This window comes from Gallus gallus, chromosome 4 (genome assembly GCF_016699485.2).
Source record: "Gallus gallus isolate bGalGal1 chromosome 4, bGalGal1.mat.broiler.GRCg7b, whole genome shotgun sequence".
NCBI classification, from domain to species: Eukaryota; Metazoa; Chordata; class Aves; order Galliformes; family Phasianidae; genus Gallus; species Gallus gallus.
This window is the reverse complement of record NC_052535.1, coordinates 62,580,699-62,603,440: the sequence shown is the minus strand read 5'-3', so window position 1 is coordinate 62,603,440 and position 22,742 is coordinate 62,580,699. Positions and strand designations below refer to the sequence as shown.

Here is a 22,742-nt window from a genome sequence, read left to right as displayed (position 1 = left end):
TATATTAATTTCTCCCCGCGCTTTCTGGCGAAGGTAGGATTAAAGAAAAAGAAAAAGAAAAAGAAAAAAAAAAAGAGAGGAAGATCTGTTCAGAGCAGAGGATGCGGCTGTTCTAGTGCCGGCAGGTCAGCGGCTGGCTCCACCTCCCGCAGCCGCCATGCTGGCCGGCGGAGGGGATGCTTGGCGCGACCCGGCGCGGCCCAGCCTGGCCGCATCCTGCCGGGGCACGGCGTGCAGTGGCTCTTGGCAGCTCGGTGTCTGGAACTGCCCCGCTCGATGCTTCCCGTGAGAAGGACCAGAAAGAGTGAGGGGAGTTCTGCTAGAGGTGGTCTCCCCCTGCCTTTTCTCATTCTCTGGTTCAGCGTGTGCAGTATCTCCAAGGCAAAAGCTGCGCTACGTGAAACTGAGGCACAGAACTGCGTTAATCTCAAGTTCTGCATGTCTGTCTTTCAGTAATTCACATGTACACAAGAGGAGATTTTTTGTGACGTGATTTTCAGTCTTATGCAATAAATTTCTTGTGCCATTGCACGCCTTGCCTGGACCATGAGATGTGGTACCTCCTGAGGCAAAAATAGATGTTTTAGGGGCTGCTTTCCTCAGGTTACCTGGGCAGACATAGAGAACGTCTTTATCCAGCTTTGAATCACTGTCATACTGTGCAAACTGAGAAACTCTTCAGGGTTTATGTCAATGTGCAAACGATGAGAGGTGCTACTGATCTCAGACAAACTTGGCTTGACTTTTTAACATTCCCTTCAAGAATTACTCAAAGCCTTTGAGGCTTGTAAAATGCCCTAATATTCTCTACTGATCAACCAGCAGCTCTTGACAAATAGGCAGTTCCAATTTGGCTAGCCACCCCAGGGGGCAGGAATAAATGTGAAAATGCACTGAACCACACAAAACTAGCAGCAAGAGTGCTCTGCTTCAGAGCAGCAGAAGCTCCCCACATATTCTTATCTTGCCAGCAGAGATCAGAGCAAGCTTCAGCTTTTCTTTTTTTTTTCTTTTTTTTTTCTTTTTTTTTTTTTTTTTTTTGTGAAAGCTAAAAGGTGGGTTGAAAATGACTTGAGGTCACCAAAAATTTTTGCTGTCAGGGAAAGGGAACAGTGGTTATAATGTTACTTGCACTGTTCCTGCCAAGGTTTCTCTAGTCCTGTCACCTTTTTGCTAGATTGTCCAACATCACGAGTTTTTTGTGCCAGCTCTTTGGTTAGAGGAGACAGAAGCTGTGCTGCCACGAGTGGAACAAAAGTCATGTCTGGATTTGACCTTTCTGTTTCCTTCTGCCTCTTTTCACCACTTCTGCCTTTTTTTTTTTTCCTCCTATAATTCAGCTGTTGTTATTGTGTGGGAGTGGATGATTTGCCCATAATCTGAGACACCATCAACTGGATGAAGTCTATTCTCTACTGAGAGTTTTTATCTTTCCATTTCCCTTTGGTCACCCTGATCTAATACAAGAGTTGAAGGTATTTTCTATTTGAAAATTCACTGGATGGCATCCATAAAAGTGCAGGAATTATCTACAGTCATGCATTCACAAGAATCTGAATTGGTGGCGTATTTTGCTCCCTATTTTAGGCCTGAGCTGTAAAAATCAATTATGAATTAACCAACCATGGAATATGTTTCCTTTGTAGCTATAACTAAACATGATTCATGGCATACATTACCAAATTTTGGCATTTGCTACTGCCAGTAAGTGAAGTTGGAAGAAAGCATGGTCAACCTTTCAGTCCCTGGAGATACTTGCTTTTCCTTTGGTGCATCTTGTGGTTTATTACTGCCAAGTTTAAGTCCTGCTGTTGATGGTTTTTTATCTCTGCTTCAACATCTGCAAAACTAAGGCATTGCTCAGAGGGTATTGAGATCCTGTATGTAACAATAAGTTGCTCTACATCTTGCAAGAGTTTTTTAACTGTCTTGGACAGATAACATTATTCTTGGGAAGTATGGCTATAAACAGAACCTGGGTTAAGACGAAAGTTCAGCCTACTGCATTTGTCACAGAAAGATGCAGTAATCACAGGCTTTTAACAATTCTCTTACATAAATAATTATCTTTCCATTATGGACGCTGTTGTCTTAACAATCCTGAAAGTGAAATACTTTCTCCACAGAAGTACAGTGGAGTACTTCAAACAAAACACAGTACTCCATAGTCTACCGCTCTGACTCAACTAAGATGTAGGGACAGGAAAATTAAATTGTCATTACTAAACAGTTTTTGACCTATCTGCTGCAACTACCAGTAAAGTTCCTGATCAATGCCTGCTGAAGAAGACCAGGCCCTGAATGACACCACTGTATTTGTTCTCCATGTCCATAAGCAGGAGGGACAGGTTTCAGCCCAATCTAGTAAACCTGAAAGCACACATTTAGCTTACAATGCACTAAAATCTCTTCTGTAATCATTGCAGTCACCTGAATGCTCAAACATTTTCTGTTAGTTAAGATGTGGATTTGAATCATCATGCTAAATCTGGAAGGCTTTGTAGATTTATTTGTGTTTTGCAATTATACTTTACTAGATTACTGTTGGCTGCCTTTTAATATAATCTGCAAACTCAAAGAATAAATGTATGTACTTAGAGTAATGCTTATTATCAAGGGTAATCTACAGATGGCTTTATGGACGTATAGACATATCTTAAAAACCAGCACATTGAGAAGAAATAAACATGAAACTGATGGTAAAGCAGCTTTGTTTTTGGACAACTACAGCCAATGTGACAGAATCATCCCCCTTACAGCTTGGTATGCAGGATGAAAACGTGGAGGCTGGTATCACACCATGTTACTGTGGGCTAAAGGAAAACAGTGCTAGCTTGAGTGCAGCTTTTGGATTGTGGATAAGGAATGGAGCAAAAAGAATCCACACAGTTTCCTAAGGCATGTCACCAAAGAAGCACGTCTGCGCTTAGAGCAAGAAGTTGTTTGCTGGCATCAAAGCTCTTTCCTCCAGTGCAGCACACAGTTTGCCAGGCTGGAGATGGCAATCTGGGATGCTTTCACTCATGTGACAGCAGTCAGACACTGCAGCATCAAAACTTCTGTTTGCCTTTCACCTTTTGCCTGATGATGGCAGCCAAAGGTGCAAATGCATGCATGCGATTTGTAGGTGTCTACAGTATTTACACCGTGGATAATCAGTACCGTGGATTCAGAAACAGTGTGTCTCTTTCTGTGTTTCATAACTTTTGAACTTTTAGAGGGAACATCCCAGGTTTCTCATGGCCAATGCACTTAGACACACAAACTTCTCACCCAGTTAATCTAGCAGGAGCTGCATGTGACAAGGTAAAAGCAAGTTGCTCTGACTTTATTGTTTAACTCAGCTAACTGTTACTTGGCTTGACCTTTTAACATTTCCTTCAAGAATTACTCAAAACAATTTTTAATTTTGCCATGTTATAAAACATTGTTGCATGGTTATAAAAACAAAATTCACACAGGAAAAAATACTGGCAGTCCCCTGGAGACCCATTCAATCCTGTTCTACAGATAGGCCAACTGATATGCTTCTGGCCTGACATGCAGAACAGAGAAATAGAGCAAATAAAACTCTGACAGGACTCAAATAGAAGATTGCTAACATGAGGATCTCATCAATAGAGGAAACAATTCTGGTTTTGACAAAGCACTAACTTTATTTTAAATGAGAGCATTTCAACAAGATCAGAACAGTTAATCCAACTACTCTTAAATGCTATGTTTTTCATAACAAAGCATGTCAGGACAGCTGACAGCACAGTGCTGGGAGGTCAGCTATGATATACTTGAGCTGATGTAAGTCAGACCAGAGAGGGTAGAGCAGCTAAAGGAGGAGGCCAGTTAGTACAATGAGTATTATAGGGTGAAAATGAAGAAAAGTACTTCTCAAGAGAGCCAGTAGGAAAAAAAAATACTTCCACAAGATGATTAAGAGTTCCTAAACTCCTGAAGAAGTGTAATACTGCTTAGAGATTTACCCCATTCTGCAAATCTGCATTCATCAATACTTCTACCTACACTGTTTTGTCAATCAGCTCAGAGAAAAGCAACTGCTTCATCTTGCCTTTTACTGCTCCTATGCAGGACATTTCTGTAAGGAAGAGCTATACTTAGAACCTTTAAGAGAGTACCCTTCTTTCCATATATTAGCTGTGCCCGGGTATATCTGAGCAAGTTTACTCTCAAGTTAGATCCTCAGCTACAGAGAGGAACTTGGTGGAAAAGCTGATTTTATTTATTTATTAATACCTTAATTTTAATTAGAATCTAATATAATCTGCTACATGTGTTTCCTCCACTCAGAAAAGGAGATTCCATATTTAGCAAGTGGCTTTACTGCAGTCAGGTATCAGCCGCAAGTAACTGAGTGATTGACTTCTCTTTGAGCAGAAGAAGTATTGGGAGCTATCCCAACTTACAGAGTCACTAAAGGATTTTCCAAATTGTGGTACGTGTAGTACTCTGACTACCTTTACAGTATCTCATGCAGAATTGTAGACAGGAAATATTTACTAAACCTATTAAAACAAACAAGCAAACAACCTAGTTTCTCAGATCCTTTCTGTTGAAGCATTCAGTGACAAGCTCAGCAACAGGTTAGAAGAAGAAAGTAAGACAGTAGAGCTCAAAGCAGGTCACAACTGTGTGTTTGCCAAAGCAGTATTGTTAAATGAAAAATAAACTTGTGTTGTTATAACAGTTTTCAAAATGTTCATTAAAGAAAATTCTATTGACTTGTGGGACTGTATTAATGGTCTGCCTAAAACATTTTTCCCAACATGAAGAATAAGAAATGGAAATAGTATATTTGGGTCTAGAGGAAATAACAAAGAAACAGAGAAATAAAAATTGGATAACAAGGGAAAAGAATCCCATCATCTTATAATTACCTAAAGCTATGTGTGGAACTAAGAGCTGGACCCAATGACCCTAGTGAGTCCCTTCTAACTTGGGATATTCTGTGATTCTTTGAACATCAATGCAGAACTGAAACTGAAGTAATTCCTATCATCTTATTGGTAGTCATCATGGGAAGTGATCAGAATTTGTTTTAGCTGAATTCTGCCACTTGAAATCCTTCAGAATGAGCAAGTGATCTCCTCGCTCTCATATATACTATATTGCTAATGAGAGAAGCTGAGACTGAGAAGTGGTCAGTGAAGTCTTTCTTATTGACATTCTGTGCAAAGAAAGTTCAGATCACACAATCCTTTTTCAGCTACTGACAAGCAGTTTACATTTTGAGAGAAAGCAGACTAAGCAAGGGTCATAAAAACCCATGTTCAGACTGAAAGGGTGTTAAGATTGAATTCCGATGTGCTCTTCCAGAACTTGTCCAGTTTATTATTTGAATTCACTTTGTTTTGTTTTCACCAGGTAAGTGTTTTGCAGGGTCTATTGCTACTTACTGAGTTTTGAGGAAAAAAATAAATAAACGTTGGAGTGGGTTCTGAAGAAAACTGTGCTGAACTGTTTCTGGCATTCCCTGTCTGAAAGCTCTGTAACCTGAGCTCTTGTCTAACTCCTGGCAGTTTCCAACCCTGTGTAGTATTAGACTTATGTTCTTGATTGCTGTCAATTATTTTCATGGATTATGTATGCATGAGAAGACAGTGCTTGTTGTAATTTGTTCCCGGAGCAGAATGTCCAGAGTTTTGTTCCAAGGTACTTCTGCCAGCTGGTCACAGTCAGGATGTATGAGCTATCATGACTGAAAGGTCTTCACCTATAACAAAAGTATGTAATGTTCAGAAAAAATGTGTGAGGTGGAATGAATCATTAACTACAGATAGCTACAGATATGATTATACATAACTGCTCGCTCTGAGGCTTGTGGTTAACTAACTGAGTGATTACAGACATTGCATAAAGCATATGACTATGCTATATTTTGCTGCATATCACCTCATCAGCCACTGAACTGAGTAAGCTTTTACTTCCCAGCTTGCATCTGTAATGCTTACCTATATTTACATAAGTTTACATAAGAAAAATCCCAAACATTTGCCTCTCACTGTCTCAGTAGTTTTTCCTTGTTCTTGGTGCCCACACAGGGCAGATGTCTCAGTGGCCAGGCTCACCAGCCATCTGCTTCATTCACATTTTACATCACCAAGTTACTTAAGAGTAATGCTCCAGATTCTCCTACTTTTTATTCCTTCCTTCTACTTTAGATATGCTTGCTGCTTGCTGCTGCTGTTTTGCAAACCAGGCTGTGGCACCTGTCACAACACTGTTGTCCCATGCTAGAGGGGACACCTGTGTATATACAGGGGTGGATAGCGATAGGACAAGGGGGAATGGTTTTAAACTGAGACAGGGGAGGTTTAGATTGGATATTAGGAGGAAGTTTTTCACACAGAGGGTGGTGACGCACTGGAAGAGGTTGCCCAAGGAGGTTGTGGATGCCCCATCCCTGGAGGCATTCAAGGCCAGGCTGGATGTGGCTCTGGGCAGCCTGGTCTGGTGGTTGGCAACCCTGTACATCGCAGGAGGGTTGAAACTAGATGATCATTGTGGTCCTTTTCAACCCAGGCCATTCTATGATTCTTTGATTCTATGATATATCCAGATCTGATCATCATGCAATGACTGCTGCTGGTGCAGCTGGAAGCATCTGCTTGAGGAATTACTCCTAAAAGATCAAAAGGCAAGTCCTGGCATCTTGAAAATATCTTTCCTTCATGAAACTACTGGTGGAACTGCATCGTTTTAACCCAAGCTGACTGGCAGTGTCACAGATAAGGAGGCTCATGCCTGCAAGACTCTATTGCTAGGCAGCGACTGCCCTTCAGCACCAGTATAATCCCTTCCAAGCATTTAGCTCTCTGGAAGAAAGTGAATGTCTGTCTGTAAAACTGGCCACCCAGTTTCCCCACTAGCATGGCAGTCTTCCATGTGACCATCATAGAGAAGCTGGCTGCCTGTGGTTTGTATGGGCATATGCTCTTCTGGATAAAACACTGACTGGATGGCCAGGACCAAAGAGTTGTGGTCAATGGAGCTAAATCCAGTTGATGGCCAGTCACAAGTGGTGTCTCCCAGGGCTAGGTACTCCTATTCAACATCTTTATTGATGATCTTGATGAGGGGATTGAGTGCACCTTCAGTAAACTTGCAGACAACACTAAATTGAGAGGGAATGTTGATCTGCTGGAGGGTAGAAAGGCACTACAGAGGGGCCTGGATAGACTGGATCAATGGGCCAAAGTTAATTGTATGAGTTTCAATGGGGCCAAGCGTCAGGTCCTGCATTTTGTTCACAGCAACTCCAGGCAACCCTACAGGCTTGGGGAGGAGTGGCTGGAAAGCTGTCTGATGGAAAGGGACCTTGGTGTACTGATAGGTAGTTGGCTGAATATGAGCCAGCAGTGTGCCCAGGTGGCAGGAAGGCCAACGGCATCCTGGCTTGGATCAGGAATGGTGTGGTGAGCAGCACTAGGGAAGTAATCCTGCCCCTGTACTTGGCACTTGGTGAGGCCTCACCTCAAGTGTTCAGTTTTGAGCACCTCAGTACAGAAAGGACAATGAGGTGCTGCAGCAGGTCCAAAGAAGGGCTTGTGAAGGGCTTGGAGAATATTCCCTGTGAGGAGCGACTGAAGGAACCGGGGCTCTTTAGTCTGGGGAAAAGGAGACTGAGGGGAGACTCTTGAAACACAACATCAATACACTGGAAGTGTGTCCTCCCCCTAAGAAAATCCCACTGTGTTGAAGAGGCTCAGGATTCCACCTGAGAAGCTGATCTTACAACACTGAATGAAATCCAGGCTTCTACTTACAGTTTTTCCAAGAGAATTCAATGCTAGATATCTGTTAGATATCTGTATATATATATAATAATAATAATAAATAATAAATAATAATAATAATTATTATTATTATTTTGTCTATGAGAATTTATAGTTATAATGTCATCTGAAGGATGGAGAACAGTATAGTCAGAAGTGGTTAGTATATAAAAATAATAACTGAAATACATTTTGACGAACCTTTTCATAAAATCTAGTACTTTGAGTGCTATGAGGGCTCTCTTGAAATTTGCTTTTAATGAGGCAGTTAGAGGCACAGGAGTTTTTGTGTGTTTGTTCTTACTGGCAGTTGCATGCCAAGGAGCTATTTTAATATATGTGAATTTTGTGATCTGTATAACTTTAAGCACTGTAAACTTTTAAAGGGAGGGCTGGGGGGGGGGGGGGGGGGGGGCAGGGAGGAAGAGAAGGAAACAAAGGAAGAGCTGTATTTCTGATATTTTCTGACACGCTTTATTCTCTTGAGTTCTGTCACAGAAATAAATGGGCAAGACTGAGAACTCTTCTTAAAAAATGGTTTGCTAAATTTAGCCTTATTTGGAAAGGACGCAAATGAGAATTAGGATGAAAGCTGCTATGCAGCAGGAGTCCTAACAAATGTATCAGAGTGTTGCTGGGAAGGAGTGTACCGAAGCGTCTTCCAAGCTGTATTTTAAAAATAAATAAGTAAATAAAAATGTTTCTGTTATTGTTGCTGAATGATACATTATGTAAGGCAGCTGCAAGTCTTCATTTCTCTGAACAATCCCACACGCCCTTCTTCACCCTAAACTGCTTTTCCACTTTCCGTGGAGATATTATTTCTTGACTAAGGATCTAATTCTGCAATACACTGCATTCACCCAGACTAAAGGGACTTTAAGTAGGAGGTTAAAAGTGGTCAGCATTTACAGAGGGTGTGCAGCACCTCACAGGACTGAGTCCTGAGTAAAAGGCACTCTTTCTTTTCTGTGAATAATTTTGCAGTTAGTACATGGCAGAAAACTTCTGAATTGGTAGCACCACTTTAATGATACATACAGCTTTTGATAACTGTACCTTATTGCTTCTTCTGATAATGAGCTAAGCAAGACGTGGTGTCAAATTCAGTGAGAAGCAGGCTGGAGTGACAGTGACAGTCCAAGCTGCTTTTGGATGACCTTCACCACTTTGAATGTAGTTGGCTCCCACATTGCACTGCTGGATCCACTCCCACCCCATATGTGAGCTAGGGTCCCTGTGGACCTACAACTGACACAGCCTGGAGAGGCAAACTATTAATTTTCAGCAACACTTCTGGCTTCTATGCCGGGCATGGGAAAGTCCACACTGGACAGGCTGATGTGTTGGAAGCGTGCCTAGCAATACAGAAAGCCTTAATTTTTTGTTAACTTTTTAATTCTATTCTATTTTTTAACATTCTTGACTTTTTGGCAAATTTCTATGTACTACAGTGGTAGATTTTTCCCACAAAACGGGAGAGAGTTAAAAAGAGCAGTGCAAAACTATGCCTGCTCTGATTTTCAAAGACAGTCTTATCTTTTCGCTTCCATGTGAAGGCAGTGACTGTGGTTCAGTAACAGTCTTCTTCTTGTTTTTTTTTTTTTAAAGGTGCTAACCTGATTGCATTTCAAATAATCTGGCTTCCTGTGGTAATGAGATTGGTGGTGTGTGCGGGAGTGCATGTGTGTGTGCATGTTATGGAGAGGTGGAGTTCTGAGAATTTAGTTCCCAGAAGTTTTGGCTGCTGAGCAGAGGAAGCGAGAGATTCACCTGAACAAGCAGCAATGTGAGCACAGCTTCTATTAGAGACCAGGGAATCTGAATGTGGGAGATGCTGTCTTTCAATGCAGGAAAAGCTGCACATGGTATTCAGCAGAAACTTCATACAGAAATACTAGGAGTCACTCAACTACTGTGAGCTTAAACACTTACTCTCTGCAGATTTGCACCCAGAGAACTGGCTGCTGGCTAGGTAATACCAGCAAAGAAAACTCTGGCCTAGTAATGTAAATGAAGAGCTGGCATTTGGCAGGGAAAATCTGCTAAATTCTCAGATTAAAGTTTTGGGTTCTTTCCTTTCCTTTCCTTTCCTTTCCTTTCCTTTCCTTTCCTTTCCTTTCCTTTCCTTTCCTTTCCTTTCCTTTCCTTTCCTTTCCTTTCCTTTCCTTTCCTTTCCTTTCCTTTCCTTTCCTTTCCTTTCCTTTCCTTTCCTTTCCTTTCCTTTCCTTTCCTTTCCTTTCCTTCCCTTTCCTTCCCTTCCCTTCCCTTCCCTTCCCTTCCCTTCCCTTCCCTTCCCTTCCCTTCCCTTCCCTTCCCTTCCCTTCCCTTCCCTTCCCTTCCCTTCCCTTCCCTTCCCTTCCCTTCCCTTCCCTTCCCTTCCCTTCCCTTCCCTTCCCTTCCCTTCCCTTCCCTTCCCTTCCCTTCCCTTCCCTTCCCTTCCCTTCCCTTCCCTTCCCTTCCCTTCCCTTCCCTTCCCTTCCCTTCCCTTCCCTTCCCTTCCCTTCCCTTCCCTTCCCTTCCCTTCCCTTCCCTTCCCTTCCCTTCCCTTCCCTTCCCTTCCCTTCCCTTTTCCTTCCCTTTTCCTTCCCTTTTCCTTCCCTTTTCCTTCCCTTTTCCTTCCCTTTTCCTTCCCTTTTCCTTTCTTTCTTTCTTTTTTTCCACCCGGTATAATTCCTTCCACTGACAGAGGATAGTGAAATCCAAATATACATTTTTGTATTTGAAGATACAAGTGTCATAGAATGGCTTAGATTGAAGGGGACCTTAAAAATCAACCAGTTCCAAACCCCTGCCATGGACAGGGTTGCCAACCACTAGATCAAGTAGTTTAGTATGGACTAGTTGTTGACTACCAGTTGGAGTGTTTGTAGTTTGCCCATTCAGTATGCTCTTGAACCTGGGATTGTTCAGAATCTAGGTTCATGTTGTTTGGCAAGAAGCTACTTAAAGGATGACCACAAAAATATGTCCTCTGCCGCTGTACCTGATAAATGCAGAAGATTCACACTGATAGGGCCAAGGTTGGTTATAAAATAGAATTTTCTGTTTGCAGCAGAACTAGTCTTTGTCCTTTCAGGCACAAAGAAGTCATTGTTTATAGTTTTTTGTTGTTGTTGTTGTTGTTCTGTTTTGTTTTCATGGCTATCAGTGCTACTCTGCTGTAAAATAGCCCATTTGGTAACATTTCTATAAAGGTTAATAACCTTTTTAAGCATCCTGGCTTGTTTCTTAGAGTGTCACACACAGGAGCCCTGAGGGCACATGCTAACCATGTTTCTGCATTTAAGTCCCATTTGCATTTAGAGATTCCGCTGGCAAAGTCAGACGCTCTCCCCACACTCTCACACATTTCTGACTGTAGGCTCTTTTTGTTATAATCCATTTATGAGTACCAGTCCCTGCAGGACAAGTGACTTCTCAGATTCCCTGGGACCTGAGGTACACCTTTTTCCAAGAGCTTTCACTTTATAGATTCCGAAATTAATCACCCCATTACTTCATAGGTAGCATCAGGACTCTGCAGATACAGTGTGTGTTACTGTAGATTTCCTGCTTCTCCTTCCAATCTGAAGCTGAGCATTTTTTTCAACTCTAAAACTTTCCTTGGAACAATCATATTTGTAGCCAGTATCCAACAGATGCTTGCAAGGGTGCTAAATTCTTAAACAGCTTTTCAAGCTGAGCTGCTAATCCAAATAGTTATATTGTTGTTACAACTAGTTAAGGTCAGTTCTGTGTTGTGTGCCTTCTTGGTTAAGTACTAACACAGTCCTCTTTTTCTGCATTCCTTCTACTGGGATATAAATCCAATCCATGTGTGCTAATTCTTATATAAATCACGTATTAAAAAAAAATAATACAAATTACTTCTAAATCCTCATACTCAGGCCTAATGTTTCCCAGGCAATGTTACAAACATAGTGCTTTCCAAAACTACTTTAGTAATTAAAAATATATTTACTCTTTTCAAAAGACACAGAATTGCAGAGGATCTTCTGGACCATCATGTTTAGTCCCCATTATATGATCTTCTTCACAAATTCAGCTAGCTCCATTTTGAAAGCAGTTACTTTATATTCCCCCTCCACACCTCTCTTACGAAGTATTATATGACTCATATGTCTCAGCCAAGAAGTACGGGTTTGGTTGTGCCAGCATGTTCCTTTGCCAATCTAAACAGTTCTTTTCTCTCCCTTTGAAATATATACTGCAAACATATCTCCCATCAGCCTTCAATTTGCCAAGATAAAAACTCTGTTTTGGAAGTATTTATGTTACAGATTGCAGTATGGTGTATATACATCACAAGACAGCTTTTGATGAGGGCAATCTTCCTGTGAAAGCCAACAGCTCTGTGCAGTCTTTTTGAGCGGATTTCTCTTTGCAGTTTCCATGTATTTGGTATGCTTACTGTATCATGTTTCTTGTGCTATCTTTTTAACAGGTGTAAATATCAACCAAAGAATAAGAAATTATAATGTAAATTTAGATACACATCTATAATGCAAATATACATAATTTTTTATATTTGTAAAGTCCACTAACCAATTAAAATGGCTACAATATTGATTTGATTATTATGTGAAAGGTCTATATAAAGTATTGCAAAGCAATTTGTATACTAGGGCAAGCAAACTTAATTTGGAAGATTAGGAAATGTATGTTGAGAAAGTTAAGAACATCTTTCCCCTGAGTTCTCCACAGGTTCCTACAAGTGTGAGAACACCTACTCTACCAAGTGAACACGGTCAAATGCAAAATCCAGTGGCAGTTATAGGATGTTGTCTGTTTCTCTGAGGAAACAACTTCAAACGAGCAAATGTTTTAAAATATGAAGAGAAATTATGTGCAATATCCAAAACATGTTACATTCTTCCTTTCCACTTAGACATCTAGTTTTGTCTCATTAGCAACTATCTGCAAAGATGTTCTTTTCTTCAGCTTCGGGGCATGTATGTGTACATATATGCATAATGTATATAAAGTGTACACATACAAACACGTATGAACAAAGACATCACAAAGTACCTAGTTGTACAATCTGTGGCATCTCTGTAGTCAATTACAAACCTCAGTTGTAAACATTTGTTTCCGTGGGGAATATTTCAGTAATTACTGAATGCTGCTGTGCAAAGATAGAGCAGCGTGCTGACATGGTTTCCCCAGTGGTACAAGAGGGACTGAATGATTCAGACAGCTTTCTTCCCACCACACTAGGCAGAACTGGAGTTAAAAATGTGTCAGTATATATTTATACTCTTTCTTCTCCAAGGGCAGAAGAGCTGTTTAAGTCTTCCACATCTGGCCGCTCTCTCTCACCCATTTCCTGTGGGAAGTTCTCTCACATCTTTGGCCACAGAGAAGGGGAAGACTAGCTGTGTGGGGAGACTACACAGCAACCCGAAGGTCAGTGGAATCTTCCTGGGAAAACTGATTAAAAGTATTGCTTTACTCTGAAAAGTGATTTTGTAAAGATTTCAGTCAGTGCTATGACAGCTGAATCACAGGAATAAATTTAGGAAGGCTGGAGTTCTAGTAGGTAGGATCTCTAGGATACTGTATGACACTGTGCAGAACTGAGACTAATACATTTGCTGAAAGTCAGTGTAAGAATCTACTAATTGATGAAGACCAATGCCATTGGAACTAAAACAAATTATCTGGCTAAAATGTGTGGAGAAACTCATGTTTCTCACAATGTGACTATACCACACAATTGGCACATAGTGCAAAACAGTCTGACCAGACTTTCAAAGATCAAGTTTGCAGAGTTTGCATGTCAGGAAAAAGACTAACAAGAGTGACATAAAAATCCACATGAATATTTACAAGAACCCAGAATCAAAAACTTGTTAGTTAAAAGATAACCTGAGAATCTTTACAGAAAGCTTCATTCTCAAGTGTGAACCTTTTGTTCAGGCATCTCGGAAGCTCAGTGAGATAGCAGCTGTATCTGGTCATTGTAAATCAAAGGCCAGGTATTTTCTCCCACTCCACACTGAAAATTTGGACTCTTTGAGAGAGTTCAGTATCTGAGGTCATAAGACATACTGTCTGTGGGCTCTCTTGATGCTGGGAAAGAATGGTTTATGGTTCAGAAGCTGAACCGTAGCATCAGAATTGATACTGGCAGTGCACATCATGGCATCATTTTTGCTGTGCCATATTTAAAAAGGAATTCCATTTTAAGCCTTAGGATTTTACTTCTGCTGGAACATGTTATTATTCTCTTTTTGCTGATCTCCATACCTGACAAACCTCCATTGGCTGATGCTCCTTTTGTGCAGAGCTCTGCTGGACAATGCATATAATACATACTTACCTAAGCAATCTAAGAAATATCTAAGTATCTGAGTAATGCAATGATTTCTGAACTCAACAAGCCCTTCAACACAAACTGAAGAACTTGCATTTATTTCATGTCTTAAAATGTCTCAAAAACAAAATCACAACCCCATCCTAATTTAAGAAATTACCTCCTCTACTTCTTGCAGACAAATTAAAGTGTCACTTTGATACACAGCTCATGTGGAAAAGTAGAAGAGATGAAAAGAATCCGACCATCACAATCTCATAAGGCAGATTTCATTCTTTAAGTGTGCCAAAACTCATGCTGCCTGGCTCAGCTTCAGCAAATTATCTAATATATCTTAGTGAGGCAACTCATGTGATCCATTATAGCTAATCAAACCTTAAGTACTTAGGCAAATTCCAGCACCAGAAGAGAATGAGTTGAGCCTGTGAACAGTAATTGTGTACAGCACACTAAAGCAGTGGTTAATATGTAAGCAAACTGCCGATAACTATAACTAAAAGTATATTTTCTTTGCTGATGAGGCTGGGCAAGTTTCTTGGCATGTGCACCTTCTACCTTTAGAAGTTTAGTTGACACGGCCCCAGTTGCTCAATTTGCCATAGGTTGCTGGAGATACTTGTCGGTTACCTCAACAGTGTTCAGGGAAAAACAGAAGATGATTGCAGCTTTCCTGCCACTCCCCCTACACTCCCCTTGGTACACCCCCTTGAAGTCTCAAATGCCAAAACTGCTTTACACAGCTGAAAATCAAGTACTGCCAGAAATTTTTCCTACTGTTATGGAAAAGCAATAATTCATCTCTGACTCTGCATAGCCAACTAAAGAAAATAACCCCCCTAAACTGATGGAAAGAATAAAAATGGCCACCCAATGCTCATGTAAATACACAGTTAAATCTTATACCTTTTTTTCCTGCAAATGAGTAATCAATTATTTACAGATATGCACAACTTTTCTGTGATTTATTTAAATGTCCCTTTGTTGTTGTTCAAACATAATGGTTTTTATTTATTAACACAAATTAAAAATACTTCTTGGGTTGTGTTTTTTTCTCCTTTGCAACCTTTTTTTCCTCCCTGTTTGTATTTGAGAAGGTTAAAGGACGATCTGTCCTGCATAATAAAAGTTCTTATTTATCTAGTGACCAAATGTATTTCAGTCAGCTAAACTGTGAAGCTTCTGCTCTGCCAAGTAATTCTGTCATGACCTGATGGGTATTAACCTGCTTGAAAGGGAATATGCCTTCATTTCATCTGAAGGAAGGTACTTAACAGAGCATTTAATGTCACTGGGAACTGTGCTGGCTGGTAACTCCTCTATCTAGCTCATGGCAATGTTATTCAGAGGCAGTGATCCTGTGAGGATCACCAGTTAGTTACAATCTGTGAGGATCACAGAATCATTGCCTCTGGATTTAACTCAACTTGCAACTCTCTGGACCTGGTCATCCAGCCAGCTTTTACCCAGCAAAGACCACATTTATCTAAACCACGAGCTGCTAGCTTCTCCAGGAGAATGCTGTCGGAGACAGTATCAAAAGCTCTACTAATGTATACATCCACCACCTTTCTTTTATCCAATAGGTGGGTTACTTTGTCATAGAAGGAGGTCAGGTTGGTTAAGCAGAACCTGACTTTCAAGAGCCCATGCTGGCTAGGCCCGATCCCCTGGTTGTTCCTTCTGACCCTTCCTGTACATAGGTGTCAGTCACATCGGCAAGTCTCCAGCCATTTGAGACCTCCCTGGTTTACTAGAACTGCAGATAAATGATGGAAAGTGGCTTGGCGAGCACTTCCACCATCTCCCTCAGTACCCTCAGGTGGCTCCATGGACTTGTGACTGTTCAGGTGGAGTAACAGGTTGCTAACTGTTTCCTCATTAATTATGGAAGATTTATTCTGCTCTCCATCCCTGTCTTTCAGCCCAGGGGCCTGAGTACTCTGAGGATGACTGGTCTGACTATTAGAGACAGAAGCAAAGGAAATATTGAGTATTTCAGCCTTTTCCTCATCCTTGGTAGTAACATTCCCCACCAGATCCAGTAAAGGATGCTATAGTATGCTACTGATTAGGCAGAATTAAATTACTTATTTAGTGGTTCAGACCAATGTTACTCAATAACATTGCAAAGATTTATGCATAATGTATACAATTTATTGAAAAGGATAAGAATGCATAATCAAAATTGCTGTCCTGCTAGACTTGGCAAGGGCATGAGCAAGTATTTTTCTTGTTGCAAATGTTTTAGTTGAATTTGTTTCCCACTAATAACACAATTTCTCTGAATAACTGATGTGTACCTTAAAAAAAAATATCTTTGTTGTACTGCTCATGTTAATGATGGCAGGCTGATGACATTCCACACCATACCTAAAATGTCCAGAAAAATGAAGAGAAATTCCACTGAGAATAAAAGTGAAACTAGTCCACAACATGATTTTAACAGAATGATCCATAAGTCTCCAGTCACTCTCTGGATATGTTTCTGTTCTTTTTATTTTATCAGACCATCTTTATGGCCGTGTGAAATAACAGCCACAGTATAAATGCAGTATTAGAATTACAGGTGCCTGTCTTCACTTAGATATACAAGTCTGAAAGAGTTCTCCTGTAGAAAGAGAAAGTAAAAACCTAGACAGGATTAAGACAGAATTTGATCTACTTTTGCAAGGAGTTATATAATATCCTAGTCCCAACAAGGATAGCGAAGATAGTTACATGTATTTCCATACTGCAGTCCAAACAGGACCTGACAGCGCAGTGATGGCAGCAGCAGTCTCATTGACCTGGACTGATTCTTGTCTGTTTACCTGCAATCATGGAGGTACGGAGCTCATTGCTGACTCCAAACATGCCTGGGAAGCTTTAGTAAATGAATAAAAATTCCCAGGTACGTTGGTAGTCAGCACTAATCTCCATGACTGTGCAAGTTTCTGATCTAGCCTGTATAAAGCTAGGCTACACATATATTTGGGAGCAGCAGTTTTGACTATAGGATACACACATTCCCAGTGAGGCTGTGAAAGCAGCAAACCAGAATAAGTGCTATTTGCTTTAATTGCAGGATACCTTAGTACACACTAAACATTTGAATCAGAATTGGTACAGGGGATAGCCAGGGATACACTGAAGGCTGACAATCTGAGTTTGAGCCCCTCAAAAGGGGAGCTGTTCCAAAAGCAGGCAATTTACCTCAGCTGCACAGTTGCTGGGAAAGAACTTTCCACCGAGGAAAAAGAAAGCTGTGGCTGTGGAGGACTACCAGACCTCCCAGAAACATTCATGCTGAGTTTTGTGACACTGCCTTTTTATAAAAGCAGTTACAAATCTGTCAACATTTCAAAGCCATTGCAGAGAATGAGAGAGCGGGCAAATCCACCACATTTGTTAATGGAGCAATGCAGTATAAGTGAGGATTGAGAGACTATCTGACTCCTTCTCCTATTTTAAATCATGGCATTTTAAAACCCCACTTACGCTGGATTTAAATATTTCAATTCAGCCTTTAAAGACAATTTTGACAGAGGAAAATGCACTCATACATGACAGTTTCAGGTGGGATCTTCATAGAAGAAAAGTCCTTTGATCTAATAGCTAGAACCTATGCTACTCATTACTTAACTGCAAGAAATATGGTTAGTCATCATGAAAAGAACTGTATTTAAAATTCCTTGCCAGAAGGGCAAATGACATTTAGACCTAAGCAAGAAACAAACTGGAACGTATCCAATCTGCAAATCCATGAAAGGAACAAAAAAAAAAAAAAAAAAAAAAAAGGAAGAAGGAAAGGAAGAAAGGAAGTAAAAATGGAAGAAAGAAAGGAAGAAAGAAATAAAGGAAGGAAAGTAGAAAGAGAGAAAGAGAAAGAAAGAAAGGGAAAGAAGGAAAGAGAAAGAAAGAAAGGGAAAGAAGGAAAGAGAAAGAAATAAAGAGAGAAACCTGTCCAGGCCTCCATGGTCTTTTCCTATGTCCTTGATAGAATGTGGAATTAGCCTCTTCAGGGCATAATACGGATTCAGAGTGGGTAGAAGTACAGTAGGGCTGGTATAAAATCTTTATGGAGTAGGCTGGCTTAGCCGTTTTGTGAAATGTAAGCAACATAACTAGCTTGGACTGAGGGTAGTTGACAATGAAGTACAATCACCGTTTTGTGGTTTTTTTCATATACTTTCTGAAGCAAATCTTAAGAACTATTTGTAGAAATTTACAGAAGACTTTGGCCCAGCAGTGAAATAGAGAATGTGTGAACTGCTGATTACATCACATGCAATACAAACGATACAAAATTTCTTGGAATGTTGGATCTAAGCAAAAAACATAGGTTTAAAGATGACACATAACAACACAAGGATAATGGAGACTTTTATTCACAAGTCAACTGTATCACTGAGCTCTGGTGTTCGCAGAACAACTGTTTTCTTAAAGACTACAGAAGGGATGAGTATGTGTGTACATATATATATATGCACATACATACACACCATATAGAATGACAGAACATTATGGAAGAGAGATAAGCAGATCCACAGCCAAACTTTTTAAAGGTATTCCCAACAATCTGATGTATGCAGACCATAGTAAGGAAAGGTCTTTTGTAAGTAGAATATATGCAGGGAGGAAGAAATGACGATTGTAGGATTTATTACAGCTATTCTTAATGCTTGCTATTCTTAGCAATAACTCTCCTTAGTCAAAGACTGTTCTTAGGCTTAAAACAAGTTTTTTTTAGAATATCTGGCCCAGGGGAACAATCTGAATTATTTAGGCTGAAGGAGGGGGAAGCACAAAACCTTCCCAACCTATGGAAACACAGAGCTACCAAGTCTCAGGCACCTCTAACAAAAATGACAAAACTCATAGGAAGAAGCAGAGATTTATGGAGCTGATGGACAATGCCAGGATGAAAAGAACCAGAACTGTATGTGTGTCAGGCCTCATACTGTGGCACTTTTTGCAGCTCTGAGACAAGTTTGGCCTATGATGTGTCTAATAAGTAACATCCAAAGCATGACATGTTCAGAGAGCTGCAATAGCTCTTTCCCCTGTTCCCAGTGCTCCCTGGAGCTTAGCCACAAAATCCCACATGGAGCTGTACATGATGCACTTTCCTACCAAGCGTACCTCAGAGCTGCCCTGTGAAATATATCCAGTAAAAGTTCCTTGGCTCTTCAGCAGTTTGAAGAGCCTGCCTCTGGTGCAGGCCTGGCCTTCCTCCCATCAGCCAAGCTGATGCCCTTAATCAAACAAAGGGAAAAGTACGGGTTCTCCAATGTTTGCCTTATAATGGTTATTTTGTATGTGCAAATTGCATTATTTCAGTAATGTATAGTTGTCCAGGATATAGAAGACTTATATTCTAGATACAGGAACTAGGTGGTCTCAAATCGGGGAACTGTTTTGTGACAAGGTCTTAGGTAACAGAAAGTAGATTGACTGCAGAAGGTTCCTGCCACAACAAGGCTGCTCATGATCGAATACTAGGATCACCAAGGTTGTAAAAGACTCCCAAGATCATCTAGTCAATCTGTCCCACCTACCACCAATATTTCCAATGAGAACAAGTGTTTGGTGCTGCTCTCAGCAAAGCATCCCACAAAAGAAACTTGAGAAAGACCAGAGTGTCCAACTAAAGGACATACCAAACAAGAACTGTGGGTTCCAAGACCCCCACCACAAAAAGACTGAGCATGTGCAAGGAAGCTGAACCCTATGTTAATGATTTTAGGGGAAAAATATTGAATATGTACGCACTTTCCAGGAAAATCTTTACATACGTAACACAAATAATGTATATAAGCTGAAGATCTCTTACACCAGCTGCACACGTTAGGCAGAACAATCCCCTATGCACTGCGTGCTGCGATAGACTGCCTGCTGCTCAATACCACATTGGCCCGGTGGAGTGGGGACACACTGGAGTGGGCCCGGTGTCAGGGGACACACCCTGACACGCTCAACTATTTAAACCTGTGTGGAAAACATTGTTTCTGGAGGCATTAACCCCCGCAGCCAAGCTTCTAAGAGGCAGAAGTGCAAAGCATTCAGGGAGAAATTAGGTCGGAAAACACTGATAAATTATAGCAAGAACTAGAAAAGCGTTGGCGCTAAGCGTTTGAGGTGTAGGCACCCACTGGAAGGAGGGCGGCGAGGGGCGCTTAAAAAGCCCAGAAGGTCGCGGTGGGAAAGCCACTCAGGGAGAGCCCCGCTCCTCGCGCCATCATTTTGCCGCTCGACAGTGCGCGAAGACGGGGGGGGGACGGCCTCCTGAGGGGGAGAGGAGGAGAGAAGGGCGGGAAGTGGGGCGGCCTCGCACGTGTAGGAAGGCCAGGCATGGGGTCTTTCCGCTTTCGGCCCTGAAAGCGTCCCGCTGCTAAGCCCGTATCTCCAGCGTAGCCGTCCCCGCCGCCGCGAGGAGCCGTGCCCCGGCCTCGTAAGTGACGCCCTTCCTCCGCCTTTCCCTCCTCGGGAGCGAGCGGGAGGGCGGGCAGCACGGAGGCGCGCTGGTGGTGGTCTCGTAGCGAACGGGGTTGGGGGAGCGTCTCTGCCGGGGACCTCTCGCCTGGCGGAGACGGAGCAATCTTCGTCTCCGCCAGGCGAGAGGCTCCCTTATGTGTGCGGAGGCGACGTGGCGGGAAAGGGAGACGGAGGGCTTGCTTTCAGCTGCCTTTAAAGTCCACTGTGTCTATGTGGGTGGGTGAGTGGGTGGGGGGTGTATTTTTGTGCGTTCCTCCTACCCCGTGTCACCTTCCCCCTACTTGGCTGCTTATGGATGGGGGTGTGGGCTGTGAGACCTCGTCGCTACCTGAGCTGGAAAAGGTGGGGAAATCCCACTTCAAGGGAGAGCATGGTGGGGGTGTGGGTTTCTGCCAGTTGTAAAGCAGTTGTGAAATATAAGGTTCTTCTGCTGGCTTTGCATGTTTAAATATAGTAATGTGATTTAAGTGTATGTAACCCAATGGGTGATACTCCTGGTAGTTGGAGAAAGCTTGTCTAGTGAAACAGTATTTAAAATTTAATATGTCTGAAGCAGCCGATCAAAATCCTTGATTTTGAAATACTGGTTATTGCTTTTGGTTTGTGATGCTGTTGGATTGGTTGAGTGCTGTGGATCTGTCTTGCCTCAGAGGGAACTCCATTAAATCAGGGGAACAAAATCAGTGTGTGCTGGGGATACCACATGGCTTGGTTCTGACAGGGGGTGTAGTGTCTACTGATTGCTATGCCCATGTTTAATGCTTCATTCCTTTAAAAGTAACTCAGCTGTGAAGGTGTTCCTAAGGTTTGTCTGAGGGCTGTATCCTGTCAGGACTGAAGGGCTCAGGCTAACTGCACCACTCTCTGTTTCAAGTACATTAATGCCCAACCAGTATTTATTTTAAAAGCTTTCAAGCCCATTTCTCTTTGTATTCTTCCTTAATAAAACCAAAACAAAATACATTAGGAGACATTCAGATGTTTCAGAAATGGGGAATGTAAGACAAGGGATCATGGTATATAGAACGTGTTTATATTGAAAGAAGCTGATGATAGTTTGTTTACCCTAGAAAGACAAAATAAAACAAATTCTGTGAAAAGTTCGTGTAGACATTGTGCAGATTCAGTATGAAGTGGATCTTGGATCTGAATTTGGATTACACAGTGTGGAAAATGTTTTGAGTTCTGGCTTGTGTTACCTACCCGCTTCTGTAAGGAGATGTCCATTGCTGTGGTTGGCTACACTTGATACTAACCCTGTCCACACAGTTCTGAACCCAACTGGGCTATAGTATAGACAGACAAAGGAATAAAGACACCCCATAGATATGTCGCTATGACAGTATATTTTGAAAGGTGCTGCGTTTTTTTAATTACTCATTTTTAGCCTGTTAGTATCCATTCTGCTGAGGGCTATCTGTGCATGGAATAGTCTTTTGTCTAACTGATGTTATTAAAAAATTACTTGGAATTCTTCGTATTTGGATGAAGACTAGTCACTTTGTGAAGTTCAAATGCAATGAAGTTTTCATCCTGAAACTCATTAAATTGGCTAGAGTAAAAATGACCTCAGTAAAAGATGTATGGAAATGCATGGAAAGGTAATAAGGAAGAACTAAATCTTCATATGTGCCTTGGCTGTTTTTGTTTGTTTGTTTTTCATTTTGCAGTGAACAGTGTTTAAAACAGAAGGGAATTAAGGAGAAAGAGCAAATAATTTAAAACAAAACAAAAACAAAAAAAACAAAAAACACTGAGATACATCTTATTCCATAAGTCGTCATAGAGGTTTTAAGATGGTAAAGTTCTCTAAGCTTTGCTTTGCTGTATAGCTTTTGATCATTTTCACCCAAGCTGGTCTGTAAGATTGATTTTGACATCTGCCCATTATAAGACAGGTAATGTTCTGACAAAAAAAAAAAAAAAAAGCACACTGTACTTTCTTTTGTTGCTGTTCTGTTTTTAATAGAGTTCTCTCTTGCTCATAGGAGGACTTAATTCAGGGTAGAAGCCTTCAGAGGATCTTTTATGTGGGTAATAGTAAGTTGCACATTAATTTAAAATGTAGTCTGTATTGTTCTAGCAGGCTTCTAATTCTGTCTTTGACTTCATTTTGATACTGACGTTATCAATTTTCTTCCACTTCTTCTTTTCCCTTCCAT

At 41.2% G+C, this 22,742-nt stretch overlaps 1 protein-coding gene across 19 annotated transcripts in view; it reads left to right on the top strand.

The window, feature by feature from the left end:
- Positions 1–22,742, top strand: part of SLC7A2 (solute carrier family 7 member 2) — an 82,988-nt gene that overhangs the window by 18,856 nt on the left and 41,390 nt on the right. For 6 of the 19 annotated variants that reach the window (XR_005859132.2, XR_006939041.1, XR_005859131.2 and 3 more), the window contains exons 1-2: positions 20,425–20,922; positions 22,569–22,610. The exons of 1 other annotated variant lie outside the window; for it this stretch is intronic. Coding sequence is in view for 7 of the 18 variants with exons in the window: in XM_046940166.1 (XP_046796122.1) it covers positions 20,791–20,922; positions 22,569–22,610 (174 nt within the window). In the remaining 11 variants the exon portion in view is untranslated. Of the gene's footprint in view, positions 1–20,424; positions 20,923–22,568; positions 22,621–22,742 lie in introns of those variants that run through there. 12 more of the 19 variants (XM_040698999.2, XM_046940172.1, XM_046940169.1 and 9 more) reach the window with 7 other exon arrangements.